General features: G+C 45.6%; 1 protein-coding gene across 1 annotated transcript in view; it reads left to right on the plus strand.

Annotated features, from left to right (window-relative positions):
- The window catches only part of SAE1 (SUMO1 activating enzyme subunit 1), a 63,307-nt gene extending 45,399 nt beyond the window's left edge, over positions 1–17,908 (plus strand). The window contains exons 7-9 of the mRNA XM_081030434.1: positions 6,237–6,381; positions 13,300–13,369; positions 16,868–17,908. Coding sequence (XP_080886560.1) covers positions 6,237–6,381; positions 13,300–13,369; positions 16,868–16,960 — 308 coding nt within the window. The 3' untranslated portion in view covers positions 16,961–17,908. The remainder of the gene's footprint in view (positions 1–6,236; positions 6,382–13,299; positions 13,370–16,867) is intronic.
- The last annotated feature ends 523 nt before the right edge of the window (positions 17,909–18,431 follow it).

The following is an 18,431-nucleotide window of genomic DNA, read 5'->3' on the forward strand; positions in this document are numbered from 1 at the left end:
ATTTCCCGATTTGGGCAATGACCATTTATACATAATTCAGTCACCGGCCAAGGGGTATGACCTTTTGTGAAGATCCTCAATACTGCATTTTCAGGTGGTTTACTGAGCATTCACACTCGCACCAGCTCTGGGTGACAGAGCTGGTCCGTCAGCCTTCTTGCTTAGGTTGAGTGATCTGGGTCTGTAATTTGCTAGGCAAAAAATGGCATCTTGTTTTCAGGTGGTTTCTGAGAAATAGCATTCTCCTCTATCAACAGCTTCATCCTGCTGCCTTCAATTCTTTTTCAGAAGAGAGTGCCTTGTACATAACAAGAGAGAGCTCTTTTTCTGTTTTGAGCTGATAGGTGATGAGGTCATAGACTAGATTTTATTGAGGGAGGTGGAAGGACTTGGGGCTCAGAAGGGGCATTTCAGAGTAAGTCTTCAGGGGAGACCACCCGGAAGGTGACGTTCTCTGGAGAAGGAGATCAAAGTACTGTGTGGCTGTGGGGACAGAGTGTTCCCACATTCTGGGGAGGCTTACGAGTGTCCCCCGTGGATGTGAGCTCTGTGTTTGAGTGCAGGGCCTGGGGCTCTCTGGGCCCCTAGCACAGGTCAGCACAGTGTGTAGGGGTAGAGGCCAGGTGCTCAGGAAATGATTGTGCATGAAAAAGTGAAGGACTGAATATGAACACAGACGTACTTTTAATTTTCTCGGTTAAAGAGAAAAACTAATGGAGGGGGGAATATTGTTGAGCCGAGCTGAGCAGATGGCCAGATGCCTTGAAAGGTCAGAGGCTGCTAGAGCCACACTCGTGGTGGCTTCTCTGAAGTGTTCCTGCCGTCTGCGGTCCAGCTCCGTCCCGCTTTGCGCTTCATGCCCGTGGGCTGGCTGTTCTTGCACCGTTAGATCTCAGATATGGCCTTGAAAGCGAGACTTCTTGTTTCCCTCTGGAGGGCAGATGTGGCACGCTGCGTGTCTTTTTTTGTGTTTTGCTGGACATGCCGTGTCTAGCATGTTTGTAAATACTTGCTAAGAAACAGATCCAGGGGCGGCTCGATGGCTCAGCTGGTTAGACCACGGTGCTCTTAACAAGGTTGCCGGTTGGATCCCCACACGGGCCACTGTGAGCTGCGCCCTCCACAACTACCGTGTTTCCCCGAAGATAAGACCTAGCCAGACCATCAGCTCTAATGCGTCTTTTGGAGCAAAAATTAATGTAAGACCCGGTCTTATAGTAAAATAACATTGAGGCTTCCCAGGGAACAGAGACTCTCTCAGTCCTACCAGGAGGCAAGCCCATGCTAGAAGACACTAAGTAGCTAGACACAAAACGTATGGCCTCTGCCGCACAGAGCATAGGCTTGCAGTGGAGGAGACAAGTCAGTTGTACAAGTGACTTGACAAAGGTGACTGAAGTCACAAATTGAGAGGGAGGAGTCACAAACGAAGGGCAGGAGAGGGGGTACAGAGTCTCGTTCAGAGCCCAGTGCACTGCAGTGCCCAGAGCTCACAGCTGAACTAGTGGTGACACAGTTAACTGAGGGAGTATGTCAGCTCTAGGGGGCCTGCCAGCTGGGTTTCTGGAGACTGAGGAAGAGGAGCCCCCTGGAGTATCATCACCCAGCTCTTCACTGCACTTGGGACTGTCCGAGGTGCTTTACGTCCATTCACTTAATCCTTCCACCCCATCATGTAAGTGCTCTTAACAATTCCCGTTTTATAGAGGAAGCGCAGGGACATTGTCACATGCCCAAGGTCACAGTAAGTGGAAAAGTAAGGGACTCAGAACATGCAGTCTGGCTTTAGAGCTGTGGTCCTCACTGCAGCTCCCCAGGCCTGGGAAGAGCTCCAGGGAGAGACGGTGCAGTGGGCCCGCAGGGCAGCCTGTGGGCGCATGCGGAAGGCGCGAGGATGGTGGGGGCCAGTGAGGAGGGGGTGCTTCAACCCGATGGTGCGAAGCCTGGCTACTCGACGAGACCCGCCACTGCACCCCCATAATGCTCTCAGAGCTCCTTCTCTGGTTCCCACCTGTCGCTATGGGCTATGGAGTTTTAGTTGGCTGCCCTCAATGAAGGCGCCGAGGGGGCAGAGGGTACCTTTTGCTCTCCCCTGCCCAGCTCAGTGCCTGGTACAAAGTCGGTGCCCTTTACAAATTTATTGAATGGACACTTGACTAAATGTCAGACTTCGTGTTTTGCCTTAGAAGATAGGCTGTTAGCTCAGAGGATAACTGTACTTCTTGTTTTCTTGGAAGTTTATGCAACTCAGGAGTGGAGCCGATTTCTAGGCCGTTTCCAGAGATCGTGAGTCTCCATTGAAGGAGCTGGCTTGGGGAGAAGGGGTATCCAGTAGGTTGGGGAACACAAGGGAACCAGGGAGATTGGAACAGAAGGTGTCTGGAACAGAAAGCTTTAGGCATCAGTCAGGCAAATGAGGTTTTTATATAGATTTGGCTTTTTTTCCCCTTAATTGAGCTATTTTGGGGATAATAATTGGGCTGGGGCTAATTTGCAACATTGACTTCATTTTTTCTCTATAAAAATACTTTTTTTTTTTCCGGTGGCCTTAGTGATTATTCTAAATATAATTCCGCTATTTAAATGCAATAAGAAATTTATAGAAAGAAATACAGTGATTAATAATATTGCTTTCCAAATTCCTGTTGTAACACTAATTTGATATTCTGATTCAGATTAAATTTAAATTTGAGTGTTAATTTCTTTTTGCAAATATAGTAATATATTTACATGTACACAGTTTTTCTTCTAATACATGAAAAGGTGCTTGGTTTTTCCTTTTCCGTTACACTGGCAAACTCTGAACTTCAGCAGAGACGCTAGCTTGTCATCTACAGCGATGAATGTCATTTCCCCGGACTTCAGCAACCTGAGTTAATTAAAAGGTTCAGATGAAGTCAATCAAGTTCGGGGCTCTAATTTTGTGCAGTGTTTTGATACCATTCGATGAGTCATCTTTTGGCAGAGCAGCTGTCCGTCCCTGGCAATATTTGATCTTAATGGAACAGTTTTATAATCTGGAAACTGGTGGGGAGGTGCTCTTCAGAAATGCAGAGTCAACAGCGATGTGTGTGTGTGTCTAGCTATGTGGGAGGGGTGGAGAGCAGAACAAAGAGGAGAATTTAATAAGCAAGAACTTGTCAGGGGCTGGGGTCAGTTCTGAGGCTGCTGCCTGTCTAGAACATGGGCTTCTTCCCACCCACCCCTCCACCCCTGCTAACTGGAGTGCTGACATTGAAAAAAGAGTGAAAAATACAGCTTCTGTTTGCTTTGCTGCAAATGAGTGGCCGGACTAACTGGCCTCCTTCCCAGAGGCCCTGAGAGGACTTCAGATGTGGTCAGCGAGGTATCTGGACGGTGCCAGCCTGCCGGCCCTCGTCCAGGCTGCCTGCACCAAGAACAAGCAAGGGGCCCAGAGAAACAGCGGGCCCAGCTGCTGGCTGCCTTCACTCCTCTTAGTGCCATCTTAGTTCTTTCTGAGATGAAACTGGTCTTACTGTCTGAAGATTGATGGGCAAGGTTTCATGTGTCCTCCGCCTCCACTTCTCACCCACTGAAGTAGTAACTTACAATTAATGGACCATTTGAGAGAGGGCAGGGCCTATCTGGAAAATGCACAAAAATGTGGTTGAATGGGAGTCCTCCTGAGGTGGGGGGCAAAGAGCCAGGCTGCTTGGAATCCTTGACGCTGCATTCCTGATGGTCCTGCCATTTCTCCTGGGTTTGATTAAGGTTAAAAAGCACAGAGACTGAATGCCAGAGTTGGCATTTCTGTGCCAGTAGTTATTGGCAGTTACACTGAGCAAGCCACTTAATCTCTCTGAACTTCAGTTTCTTCATCTATAAAGTAGGGAGAGTAACAGGACCCACCAGCTTGACCAGGTTATTGTGGGTGTGCTCACATATGCAGTATGTTTACAGTGATGCCTGGCACATAGTAGGCAGTTGGCTTTGCTATTATTATGATGGTTTGAGCTTTTTTCCAAGAGCTTATATTTTCTAACCAAAAAATGAAAACCTTTGTGGTGAGAGCTGAAAAAATTATCCTGTCTTGATCCCTTGTGACAGCCGTGCTTCTGTCCCAGTGACACAGAAATGAGAGGATCGGATGGAAACACCTGTATAGGGCCCCTGCTGCTGTCCACCCCCCTGACAGCTGAAAACCAAACAGCTTCACTCAGTTTCCTCATGGTTGCTACTGGGCCTTGGGTTGTGTAGTACAAGCAATCTGCACTTGGCACTGCCTCCGTGTCTGCTCAGGCAACACTGATACTCAGAGTTTGTGACTGTGTCCTCTCAAGAGTGAGTGACAAGAATAAGGCTGACATTTGGTACAGTCTGCTCGGATTATCCTCTGCTTTGGCTGGACTAGCGGATTTCTAGAGTCCTTTGTCTTCACAGGGCATTGTTGGAAAAGAGGCTTGGTCTAAATGGATGAATTTCCTCTTCGGTCTTTTTTCCACCCTGCCCCCAAGTGCTTACTTGACTGCGTTTATTTACTCCAAATTGGAATTGTAGTAATACATCTGCAGAGTTAGAAGTTAAGCTTAGGTGAAGACGGATCAGTTTAGCCAGCATCCAAAATGGTCACTGGCCTTGAGTTGGCTACCAAGTGGTCAGGTAGAATTGAGGTTCTAGGAGCTGTGTTCTTGAAAAAGAGAGGAGAGTCACGTTTCCAGATAGCAAACGGTTCGAAACAAGTGTTTCTGGAGCAAACCCCACCTCTCTTGAACCCTCTGATGTACAGAGCTCTCTTCTGAGCATGTTGCCAGATAAATACAGACATGGAGCTTTTCTTTGACACTGGCACTGAGAAAAGCATAGCTCAGAAGCAGGTTGGATGTTTCACCTGGGCCTCCGCAGCTTGGGTGCTTCTTGGAACACTTATAACCCATTTATGAACTTCTTTTAGGCTTTAGTGGAGCCACCTGTTGTAGCTCCCAACTTCCCCGTCCTGTCCCCGTCGCCTGCATGCGTGCACAGGCCAAGACTCACTCGCCTGCCCTCGTTCTTTAGCGCCTCCGTCTGCCAGGCGCACAGTGAGTGCTTGGTCCTGCTGGTTGGATGAATGAGTTTGTACTATTTCTTGGAGAGTGGTTCTCAACCCAGGCTGCTCATCACCAGAACTATTTGTGAGTCTTAAGAAAACAAGGAGAAAGAAGGATTCGTTCCTTAGTCTGGAGTGGGTTCCAAATACTTGGATTGTTAAAGAGCCTCACAGCAATTGCCTGAGTTTTCAATCCACCTTAAGTTAACTTTTAGGGAAGAACCCCTATACTGATAAAGAACATAATTTTCTGAATAAGGTAACTTCTTCAGTCAGCACATAACAGATGAGACTTAAATGGAAGCACTTTGTAAACTGTCAAGCCCCCTCCACGTAAGAGGTGCTATCCCGGAGCCCCAGGGAACCATCAATCTCTACCTCTGCTCTGAAACATACAGCTTGTGTGATGTGGGAAGAGTGTCGCTCTGGAGACTGGCTGCACCCCTGCCTTGGGGAGCATATGGGGGACCCATCCACCCAGCACACAGCGAACGTTGTGGGCAGGGTGGCGTGGCCATAGAAGGTGTTTGTATTTCTGAGATGAAACTGGTCTTACTGTTCTCCTCCTCCGTGTGTCTTCCAGTTTGCACTAAAAGTGTAAGCCTTGTGAGGCTCTCACCGTTCGTTACACAGTGGCTCTGATTTTGCTCCCATCATCTCAGCCTCTGTCTGGTTCACAACCAAAATGAAACACCCATTTCTGGAGGTTGACATAATTGTTGTACTAAGGGAGGTTTCGTTTATCAATGACTTGCCTGTCTGATGAGTGAGCATTTGGCTGGCCTTTCTGGCTGAAGCGGCCCTTTGAACCATCGCCTAAAATGCGTGCCTCCTGCTCCTGCCCTCTCTTCTGGGTCATAATCAGGCCTCTTCCCTCTGCTGGAAGCGTCTCCCCCTTCTCCCCAAACACACACTGCGCTCCATCGTTGCTTCCTCAGGGAAGCCTTACCTGACACCACCCTGCAGACGTCCGATCTCACACTGTCATGGCACTCACTCGTCAGTCACTTTTGTAATCATTTGATTGCCTTTCTGGCTATGTTTGTTGAATAAATGAAAAGTGTATTACCTTTCACTCAGCCCACATTTTAATTGATGTATGCGTCCTAGAAAATGAAAACAGTTCACAGCTATAAGCATTTATTATGCAGACTTGGCTTTTCAACCTCCCTTCTTTTTCCTTTCCCAGTGCTCCTGAAGTTCCGCACCGATAAAGGGAGAGACCCTAGTTCTGATACCTTTGGGGAAGATTCTGAGCTCTTGCTCCAGATTCGAAACGATGTGCTTGACTCCCTGGGTGTCAATCCTGACCTGCTCTCCGAGGACTTTGTCAGGTTGGTCTCGGCGTTTATTACAGCTTAGCCTGGTCGCAGGAACGTTGGCTTTCAGTGTTTGCCTTAAGTTGGAGAGATGCTGTATTAAGACCGAAAGCCCTGAGGAGACCAGCCTCCTTGGCCGCATTCTGCCAACTTCCAGAGACCTGAGCCTCCCCGTTGGTACAGCAAGTGTGTGAAAAACAGAGGTGCGGGTTCTATGTGTTTAACAGGTGTTTTATATTCACATGGTGCATTCCAATCGAGGCAGTGCCCTATTGTGTACCTTCTTTCACTTTACATTTTCTTTCGGGGATGTTTCCGGATCAGTCCATACTTTCCTGTCCCGTTTTATATAGCTCTAGAGTATTCCAGGAGCAGGAGAGTTCATTGTGGCGAGGCTTTTGTTACCACAAAATGGTAACATTTTGGTAACTTTTGTTACTACAAAATGCTGTTGTGTGTGACAACAGCTGTTGGTAACTTTTGTTACCACAAAATGCTGTTGCCTGTGACCGTGTGTGTGTGTGTGTGTGTGTGTGTGTGTGTGTGTCATTTCGTGTGTGTGCACGCATAACTGCAGGATAAATTACTAGAAAGGGACCATCTTGGTCCGAAGAATGTGACTCACTGCTTGGTAGACACTGCCCCACTGCCCTCCACCGATGGCTTACCAGTGTACACCCTCAGCAGCAGAGGCAGGCATGGTCCCGGCATCCTCTCCACTGGGCACGCGGATGTGACCGGTCTGCTCGTATCCACAGTCAGGGTTAGGATTTGATTGGGGAAGTCCACACGGTGACTAGACCAGGAACCCCTTCAGGCAGTTCTGGGATCATCTGCTCATTCTCGTTTTCTTTCTGTGTCTTTGGGGGGGTTTTCTGTGCTTTGCTTTGCTGTGCCTCCAGCTTGTAGCAATAATAATGAAGACTGTGATTTATTGAGCAGCTACTACATACGTGGTCTCTCATCACAGTAACCCATTTTATGGGTGAGGAGAAGGTAAAGCTCAGGGAAGTTAAATGCCTAGTCCAAGGTTTATATAGTTAATAACAGTAGCACCGTGTGTTGAAGCTTTTCTGTGCTTTACCCACAAGATCACATTTAATTGCCACAATATTCCCTCAAGCTATGATTATTTTCCCATTATTTAGATGAAGAAATAGGCTCCGAAAGGTACTTGCACTTGCCCAGAGTTGAGTAAGTAGCTAACCAAGACGTCAGTCAGGTCCACAGTGCAGATCTCTGGTCGTACGTGCTGCCTGGGTTTTCTTAGCAGGAGAGGGAGTCAGAGTCCCGTCCTTCCCTAGTCCTTTCTTTCTCCACTTGAGTCTCGGCACCTCATTTAGACCCCAGCAAACCCCACCCGATTTCAGAGCAGCAGTTGGCTTTGAACCACCTGCCGCGCTCTCAGCCATAAAGAGGCAGCAGTCTACAAGGTGCTTTTGTATGTCAGCACCGGGAGATGAGGGGCCGATGGGGTCCCCATTTCAAGCTAAATGTCTTGGTGGAGGAAGGACAGTGTGTGAGAAGCAAGTGGTAACTGCTCTGGCTCGTGCAGGACTCCATTTTCAGCAGACCCAGCCAGGCAGGCCGGGCCGATACCCGGGGTTGGGTGCCAGCCCGTGCGTATGCAGCTGAGTGACTAATCTGGGCATTTAGAGAGATGGACGGCCTGGCTCTCCATCGCCAGCCAGTGGCTGAGGCCCCACTTCCCAGAAGGAGAAAGCCACCTCCTAACTGCTAGCAGCCTAACTAGCAGCTGGCTGGTGTTCTCTCTAAAGTGTTTCCCTTCCCCGCCTGCCCACCCACTTTGCGGAAATTGCTTTCCCATGTCCAGGTCCTGTGTGCTCAGGTGCTCCTGCTCTGTGTCCTTTAAGTAAGAGGGGTTTGGTGGCCTCTTGAAGTCTGCCTGTGGATCGGTGGACATAAGACCTTAGATGCGGTAGGGTGTCGGCAGCTGAGCTCCCCTCACAAATTGCCACTGCCAGCTCGGAGCAGGAAGTGCTCTTGAGAAGGGAAGGCTGTGCACAAGTCTCTGTTTCCCTCATCTGTCTGTGCTCTGCTTGCACTGTCCTTTATGTCACCTTATTTATTCTTTTCAGAAAGCTTTATTGCTTTTGTGATTATGAAAGTAACAGATGCCTGCTGCTACGTAGGAAGTGTAGAAGGGAAGAAAAGGGAAAAGAATCCCCTGTACTCCCACCACTGAGAAGTAGCCATGGCTAACATTTCGGGGTTTAGCCTCACAGACTTCTCTGTGTATATTTACTCATTTATTTCTCTTTCTTAATGAAGATCGTACTTTCCATATGACAGCCTTCTTTTTTTAGCATATCAAGCCTATTTGTGTCAAAAATACGTACAGTTCCATATCCTCACTTGTACTTCATAATGTTTCATTATCTGACATGTGGTTATTTATATTTAACCATTACCTTAATTAGTGGATATTTAAGTTCTTGATAGCTTTTCACTATTATATACATTTATAATGAACGTTCATAATTTGTATATGTAATGTAACTTTTACTGTTTAAAATGTTTTTCATTATGGTTAAATATACACAACATAAAAAATACCATTTTAACCATTCTTAAATGTCCAGTTCAGTGGCATTAAGTAAATTCATACTATTGTGCACCCGTCACTATTATTTATTTCCAGAACTTTTTCATCATCTCAAACTGAAAATCTGCACCCACTAAACACTAACTTCCCAGTCTGCCTTCCCCAACCCCCTGCTAACTTCTCTTCTACTCTCTGTCTCTCTGACTTGGATTATTCTAGTATCTCATGGATCTCAGTGGAATCATACACTGTTTGTCCTTTTGTGACAATTACAGAAATAACATACATTTATGGAAAAATTAGATAGTACAGAATACCACTGATTGTTTGGTATTACATCTTATATATTTTCTATCATAGCATATGTAGATCAACAAAATCCTTTGTAGATTAAAAAAATACTCATAATACTTATTGTTAGCGAGGGTGATGGAGAAAGCTGCAACCTTTTGAGCAAGCACTTTGGAAATAGGTATTAAGAGTCATTAAAATGTCCCTATTTAGCATAGTAATTATCCTTAAAGAAAGGCATTAGAAAGGTAATAAAGAGTTAATGGTATAGGACAATGCAGTATTATTCATGGATTAAAATGATGTTTATTATGGAAAATGTCAAGCATGCAGAAAAATGGAAAGGCTAGTATAGTAGTGAACAGCTATATTATCACTCAGCTAGATTTAGATTCAGTTACTAGTTTACTTTTAGTTTGGGGGGTAAGGGCGTGATGCTGACGTGATTGATGCTTTAAAAATGCATCCAAGTTCATCCGTTGCATTTGGTTATCGGTCTTTTAATCTAGGAGTTGGCGAACTGTGACTTGCCACCTGTTTTTTGTAAGTAAAGTTTCATTCCACACCTCCTCATTTGTGTATTATCTGTTAGAGCTTTTGTAGAGTTTTTACAACTCTACAACAGCAGTCTTAAAGAGTTTAAACAGACCATATATGTATGGCCTATAAAGCCAAAAAAATTGACTGTCTGCTTCTTTCCAGAGAAAGTTTTCCAACTATTGATCTAGAAGTTTACCACTTTTTTTTTAAGGAGTCCAGACCAATTATGTTGTAGAATATGCCATATTCTGGATTTGTCTGATTATTTCTTGAGGTGATCCTTATTTTGTCTTGTTTGATTTTTATTATTTAGACTTACATACAGTAAAATAAATTCATTCTTATTTCCTCATGGTGCTTTTTAAAAAAATTTACATACAGTAAAACTTATTTTTTTTTGTCATACCGTTCTATGAATTGTGTGCATTTTGTTGTTTTCGTTTTTTGGGGTTTTTTTAAGTTTCATGAATTTTCACAAAGGCATATTGTTGTGTAGCTACCACCCCCCTCAATCAAGATCCAGAAAAGTTTCCTCATCCCCGAATATACCCTATGGTGCCTTGTAGGCAGCCCCCTCCCCACCAGCAACCACTGATCTCTGTTCTCTATCCCTATGGTTCTGCCTTTTCCAAGAATGTACTAGACACGCATACCTCAGAGATACTGAAGGTTCAAGATTTCAGACACTCTATTGCGATACGTGTAATAACACAAGTTGCACAATAAAGTGAGTTGTAATCTTTTTGCTGGTGGAGGGTCTTGCAAGAGTTCTCTACGTACTCTGGTACTAGGCCTTTATTAGTATATGATTATCAAACATCTTCTCCCACTTTGTGTATTGTCTTTTTACTTTCTTGATGGTATCCTTTAAAGCAGTTTTTCATTTTTATAAAATATAGTTGATCTATTTTCTGTTTTCACATGCTTTTGGTATCACATCTACGAATCCATTTCCTAATCCAAAGTAATAAAGATTTGTTCCTCTGTTTTCTTGTAACTTCTAAGAGTTTTATAGTTTTAGCTTTTATTTAGGTCTGTGATCCATTTTTGAGTTAATTTTTTTATACATGGTGTGAGCTAGAGGTGTACCTTCATTCTTGTGCATGTGAAGACCCAATTGTCCCCGTACCAATTGTTAAAAAGGCCTTTTCATTCCCATTTAATGGTCTTGGAACCCTCAAAAATTAATTGACCATGTATGTATGTATTTATTTCCGGACTCTCAGTTCTATTTCATTGATATCTGTGACTGTCTTTATGCCCGTACAACACTGTCTTAGTTATTGTTGCTTTGTAGTAGTAAGTTCTAAAATTAAAACACCCGAGGTCTCCAACTTTGTTCTTTTTCAAGATTGTTTTGGCTATTCCGTGTCTCTTACTTTCCCGTAGGAATGCTCGGATGGATTTTTCCATTTCTACCAAAAAGGCAGCTGGGATTTTGATAGTGATTTTTGTCAAATATATAGATTAATTTAGGGAGTATTTCTGTCTTGACAATATTAAGTCTTCTGATCCATTAACATGAGATACCTTTCCATTTATTTGGATCTTTTATTTCTTGCAACAATGTATTATACTCTTCAGAGTATAAATTTTACACATCTGTCAAACTTACTTCTGAATATTTTATTCCTTTGGATGCTATTGTAAGTGGAATTCTTAATTTCACTTTAGAATGTTCATGATTAACATATAGAAATACAGTTGACTTTTGCTTATTAGTCTTGTATCCTGCAGCTTTGCTGAAATATTTAATTGTTCAAATTATTTTTTTGTGTGGTTTCCTTATTTTCTATACACCAAATCATGTCATCTGTGAATATGGGTTACTTCTTCCTTTCCAATCTGGATTTCTCTTTCTTTTTCCTTCCTTAATTGCCCTGGCTAGAACCTCCAGTACATTGTTGAATAGAAGTGGTGAGAGCAGACATCCTTGTCTTGTTCTTGATCTTAGGAGGAAAACTTTCAATCTTTCACCATTAAGTGTATTAGCTGTGAATTTTTCATAGTTAACCCTTTATTGGGTTGAAGAAGTTTCCCTCTACTTCCAGTTCATTTAGTGTTTTTATCGTTAAAGGGTAGGATTTTGTCACATGCTTTTTCTATGTCTATTGAGATTGCCATGTGTTTATTGTCCTATATTCAATTAATATGACATGCTACATTGATTGATTTTTCAGATGTTAAACCAACCGTGCATTCATGGCATAAATCCCACTTAGTGGTGGTATATAATTCCTTCTATATGTTGCTGGTTTGATTTGCTAGCATTTATTTGAGATAATATACTTTTAAGAGAAAAAAGCAGAATCTTAAATTGTATAGAATGATCATAAGAGAATGGGTGTATTTTGAAAAGGAAAAATATTCCCACATTTGATTATCTTTGAGTGGTAGAGTTATGGGTGATTTGTTTTTCTTTGGTAAAGTTTTCGATGTGTTTTATAGTTCAATAATAGACTTTGATAGTCAGGAGGAAAAGTTACCTCTGTGGCTGGACAGATGGAGCGCTGGTCCTGGCCAGGGTGTGAGGAAAGGGCACTCTCGTACACAGTTGGTGGGAGTTGTGATGGATACAGCTTTTTTGGAGGGCCTTTTGGCAAAATGCATCAGGACCCAGCAATTTTGTATTTAGGGATTTGCCATAAATTATTTGGACATCTATGCCAAAATGTGTGATTGCAACGTTGAACAGCCTAAATATCCATCAGTAGATTACAGTGTGGAATGAATACTACTTGATACTATGTGGGTTTAAAATTAAATGTTTAGATATGTGAACTTTTAAAACTGTCTAGAGGGATGTGCACAAACTGAGAAGATTGGAGGTGGTCTTCTGATGGTAGGGTTCCTTAGGGAAGCTTTCCCTTTAACTTGTCTGTGTTCCAATTCCCACCCCTTTGAGTTCAGGGTTAGGAATTGGCCAAGCATATTTCCTCTGGGGAGGTGATGGAAGATAGTGTTTAGCTACTCAGGATGGGTGATTTGAAGGGGCAGGTGACAGTATCAGCTAAAATTTGTCCTCTGGATGCCCCATCCTGGCCCAGAAGGGCTGGTATCTATGTGGGTAGCAAAGACTTTTTTGCTTTAATTTCAGGTCGCAAATTTCCCTTGCCTTCTGCATGTTAACACAGGCCTTCTCCCTGACATTTGTCTGGGAATAGCATATAGAACCCACCGCCCATTATGGGTAAGGAGAGAATTGCGAGAATGTGACCAGGGCACTGAAACATCTGATATTTGTAGGACTTTATTTTTAGGAAGCGTAGATATAGTTTTTCTTTTAACTTAAAAAAAAAAAAAAAAAGCGTTGTGAAACAATTCCTGCCTGCCCAAGTTCAAAGGTCTTTCCCAACCACCTACTTACCCCCTGGATCAGATTGGATTTTCTCTCCTAGATGCCAGCATTAGCATTGTTGTCTGAATTGACTCCTCCTGGTAGATGTTTTCATTCAGGCAGCTCTTGTGACCTTTTCCAGATGTCCCATCTGCCATCCTGTTCCTCAGTACTTCATTTCTCTTGCCTTCTCTTTTAGGTACTGCTTCTCCGAGATGGCGCCAGTATGTGCAGTGGTTGGAGGGATCTTAGCCCAGGAAATCGTGAAGGTAACAGTCTCTATGGCACAGAAGACGTTGATCCACTGCTCACCTTGCAGATGTGCCGAGAGAGAATCCAGGACTGTCTTAGCTGCCTGGTTTCTCTGACTCGTCCTTGTTTCGTATCCTTCCTTTTCGCATCCCATCCCATCCTCTCCAGCCCACCCAGGTGGACATTCAGCCTATGACCTCGGAGGGCCTGCTCTCTGCTCAGCCCAGAACTAGACACAGTGCACTTAAGATTCTGTCTGCCCTCCCCTAACTGTATTGATTAGTTATTTGGTGCTTATGATATTGGCCATGTATTCTGTTTCTCATGGCTCTATGAAATGGTCCCGATTAAGAGGAGAACACTGCTGAGGCTCTGAGAAGGGACTCCAAAACCTGTGCTCTTAACCTCAAGGGTTTCTTTCTGTCCATCACCGTGGCGTCAAAGCGCCGTCTTGTTAAATGCACACACCATAGGACTTACAGAGAGGAGGAGGAAAAGCAATACCAGTGGGGCACGTGTGCTGTGCCCGGTAGAGGGTGATGTGACCACATCGGGTAGGTATCATTGGCCCTCTCAGAAGGGAGGGATCTAACCCAGGGTTGTGGAACCAGTAACTAGCACATCCTTTTGAATTTCTTCTAGAAGAACATTTGAGTTGCTAAAACTACAGCATATCCCCAAATATATTTTACTTTCTTTGGGGACTTTGGTATTTGCCCAAAGATGCTAAATTTGCCTTTTGCAGGTTCTTGGCTGCTTTAGTGGCCTTACAATGATGGTTTGTCCTTTTCTTTCCTGGGGTAGAGTCATGCCTGGTTAAATGATTTTCCAAGTCCATTTACATGTCAAGTTTGAACTTAGGAGGAGGATTTGGAGACCCAGTTCTCACTAGTTTGTCTTGGGATCTGCAAGTTTGCTCTTGGAGACATTTGACTTAATTTGATAGTCCTGCCATCTTAAGGCTCTTTTTTCCCCTCTTTTCTGATCGTTTTCTCTGGACCAAATTCTTCTTTCCCCAAATGTCATCTTCTATGTCATGGACAGTAGGGTGAGCACCGAGGAGATACGGAGAGGGAAGAAGAGGAGCATGCGATGGCCAGGCTTGTTTCCGCTTCGCCCAGAGTGATGTGCAGTTGCAGTTTATGTGCCCAGTATGAGAAAGGGGTCACCCGAGAGCTGTGTTGAGAAGGATTCTGGGGTTGCCTGTTGACAGACTCGGCAGGAAAGAGTGCAGTGATGAAAAAATCCTAATGGGGGAATGGGAACAGACACATTTTTGTAGCCTCTAATGACAACAATAATAATATCATTTATTGACAGCCCACTGTGTACCACACAAAGACTGTCCTTTACAGGGATGCACTCCGTTTATCCTCACCACAGCTCTGTGAGGTAGGAAGTGTAACGCTCCCTGATGTATGAGGGAGGAGGTGGTGGAGCCAGGATTTGAGCCCAGGCGGTCTGGTGTCTGAGCCTGTGCTCTTCACCACTTGGTCGTCATGCCTCAGGTGCTGTCCCTAAGTCTGCTGTCCCCAAGGCTGCTGTCCCCAAGGCTGCTGTCCTGGCACCCACAGATTCTTTACATCCCATTGAGAAGCTACTCCCTGGGTTTTTCATGTGGGGTGGAAATTAGGGGTCAAGGCAGGTGGCCTTGACCCCATTGTTTTCAGCGCCGTCTCGGCCTCCCAGTCCTAACCTCCAGTGCGGCCGTTCCTCGCTGCCTGCTGGGGACAGCTGTTCCCAGCATCTTGTTTCTGTTTGTCCCAGATAGCCAGAGCACTCTGCATTCTTGGTTGCTGGGTGTGTCTGGAATCTCCTCCTACCCCCCATCTGGCTTGGGAAGCACTTTACCTTTTGCCCCGTGTTCACCCCATGCCCTGCTGTCTTATCCCCACGACTCCCCCCTACTTAACACGGTTCCAGCCTTCAGGCAGCTGGCAGTAGGGGCCTGCAAGCTGAGGGCCACGGACCTCCCCCTTCTTTCTGCAGAGACCAGCTTTCCACTCATAACAAGTAAACACGAGACGATGGAGGACAAATGTAAAAGTCTGTTCTCCTGGAATCATCTTTGTTTCCTTCCTTATATCGTTCCAGACACCCCGTGTTCTGTCCACATCCCCATCACGTCACGCTTCCTTCTCTCCCCACTGTCTACAGTAGGGCTCCCTGCCTACCCTAGCAGAGGTGATAATGACAGCAGCCATACCAGGCTCCGTGTTAAGTCTCACTGTGTCATCTCCTGTAACTTGGGGACCAGGGTCTAGGAGGTCCACCTGTGGGCTCTTGGGCCCTCCCACCCAGTTGAGTGGTTGGGATACTCAGATACTGGAAAGGGCCCCCGGCCTCCGTGAGTAGCAGCAGCTCCCACTGACTGAGAATTTACCCCGTGCTGGGCACATTACAAGCTTGATCGCATTTCATTCTCACCAGAAGCTCTGGTCAGCAGGTGCTATTTATTTGCCATGTCACATGTGAGCCAGAGGAGCAAGCTCGAGTCAGATCCAAGCGCCATGCAGCGCCTCAGAACCCTTAGTATCTAGTACCGTATGTGACACGTGGTACTAGATGCTCAGTACATTTCCTGAACAAATGGCTGAATAACCACTTAAAGTAGGTGTAATTGTCCCCATTTTACAGACGAGGAAATGGATTGGAATTGGCACTAAATGAGAAGTTTAGGATGTTTAGAGCACATTTCTAACCTTGTAAAGGAAATCCTGCCCTTAGGAATGACAACATGGTGCTCCTGGTAACTCTAAACGCTGCTTAGCAACTTGCTTAGGTGATGGCTGTCCTCTTAAATGGTAACCCTGTTTGGGTTCAGAACCTCCTAGAAGAAACACTGACACCTGTGAACCCAGTATACTCAGGCACGCACATGACTCAGCATGGAATTTCGGGGCATCTAAGCCTGTCTTGAAAAGTGCTGTGTCCTTGTGTTAACCCCACAAGACAATCTCCGTTCCCATGGCTGCATTGCATCTCCCCAGCCCTCTGGGTCCCAGCCCCGGCCCGACCCGTGGAAGGCCGGCAGCACAGTCTCCTCACGGACGAGCCGCTTCTGCGGCGCTGTGTCCTGTCAGGCAATGAAGGCTGCAGCCTAAGACGTGTTGAAATGAGTCACTGCCTCTCCGTTGAAGAGTCAAATAATTGTACTGCCATTTGCTAAGTAGTGCTGCTTCATGCTAGGTACTGTTCAAGGTGTTTGAGGTACATCATCTCTTAATGCCTAGGATAATAGATTTGTTATTTCTTTTTGTCACGGGGAAAGTAAGGTTCAGAGAGGCTAAATGATCTGTCCAAGGGCACACAGCTAGCAAGGGCAGACATGACCAACACAGATGTCCCCAGACATAGCCAGATAACCCCTAGGGAGCAAAAGCGACCTCTATTGGGAAACCACTGCCCACACCCCTTACAGAAGACCTGGTTTGGGGTGCTTTTCTTCTTATTTTTCTCTGTTTTATCACTTTCGAAGCGCTTGAGCTGAAGCCTCTTCTTGTTTTTCTCCCCAGGCCCTGTCTCAAAGGGACCCTCCTCACAACAACTTCTTCTTTTTTGATGGCATGAAGGGGAATGGGATTGTGGAGTGCCTCGGCCCCAAGTGAACCCAGGACGTTGCAGCCCCAGAGATGCTGACCCTCAGCGTGCCCACACATGTCCCCTGTCCCCTTCCCCCACGAAGGCATCTCCAGGCAAGGGGAGAGTGAGGTCGTTGGACCAGTACAAAGCATTTCCTGCAAGCAGCAAGGTTGTGCGGATACGCTCCCTGCGAGCCCCAGCAGCTGCTGGGCGCTAAGGGGAGTAGGGGCCGGCTGGCTCCCTTCCCAGCATGCACGGCTGTTTGCCAGCTCCCGAGTGTCGGTCACCTGAGAGCGCCCTCTGACACCCCTCTGTCCTGGTGCTGTCATAGCCTGGCCAGGCCTCTGGGGTACCCTGGGGATGCCTGCCAGGAACCAGCACGCCTGGTTGCTTAGGAGCCTCTCGCTACGTTCCTGGACTTATTCCCCACCTGATGTCACACAGAGAGGAGCATGACCTCAGGTGGGAATAAGGCCCAGGACCGATGGAACCACAATTCCAAGTCAGACAGGTGACCTGAGAAAGGAAAAAACATGGCAGGCGGAATGTATTTTCTCCAAAGTTTGAGATCCTGAAAAACAACAGGTGGCCTCTGGTGGGCTGTTCTTGAGTTTTAGTTGAGGATTAGTGAGTTCCAGCCTGGATTGTAGAAGAGAGGAAATGTTACCAAGTCCTCTTGGGCATTAGGGCCAGACCTTGCAAGTCGAACATTAGTAGGAAAACTTGTTTTAAAAGGCAAAGGCCAGGGTCCCACCTGCTGGGGATTCGTATCTGCAGCGGCAGAGCTGGGAGGGAGGAGCCTGTCCTTTTGACAGACCCCTATCTTGAGGACCGCTCTGGAGGCTGGTGCATGTAAGGGCTGTGTCAGTCCTTCATTTTCCCTCTGAATGGCAGCTGTGTGTTTTTTTTACATTTTCTAGATTTCCATGGTTCTTTAAAAAGGAATGACAGAAATAAAGTTACTTGCTTTGGGATTTGTTTGCTTTTCTTCTACATTTGAAACTTCCTCTGACTGGGACTGGTCCTGCCGACTGAAGCAATATCTCCGCATGCTTTAACGTGACCCCACAGTTCCTCCCCGCTAACAACCATTCCTGCCGCTGCTGGATAAGCCAGCAAACGTTAAATTGCTCCAATTCTAGAATGCGTAGAAGTTTCTGGTTCTGATCGGTGAATAATTCAGTTAAATAGTGGCTGTTCTCAGCGATGAGAAGTACAGGAATAATAGAAAAGGAGTAAAACATGATACTGGCACTACCTCTGTTTATACCCTCTGTGCCAGGCATCGTGCAGTGTGAAAGGGGCGACAGCCACATTTTAAATTTAAGTGGCGCTTAAGTAATGTGCCCCAGTCTCTCAGCTGGTAAGGGTCAGAGCTGTCCTTGGAACACCGGGTTTGTCTTGACTCAGTAGTCCAAGTAGGCTCCTCCTTGATGTAAAATTAAAATTGTGTGAGGTTTGGGCTTGGCCAGTTTGAATGACTAAATCAGCTCCTTT

The sequence above is a fragment of the Rhinolophus hipposideros genome (genome assembly GCF_964194185.1).
Source record: "Rhinolophus hipposideros genome assembly, chromosome: 21".
NCBI lineage: Eukaryota > Metazoa > Chordata > Mammalia > Chiroptera > Rhinolophidae > Rhinolophus > Rhinolophus hipposideros.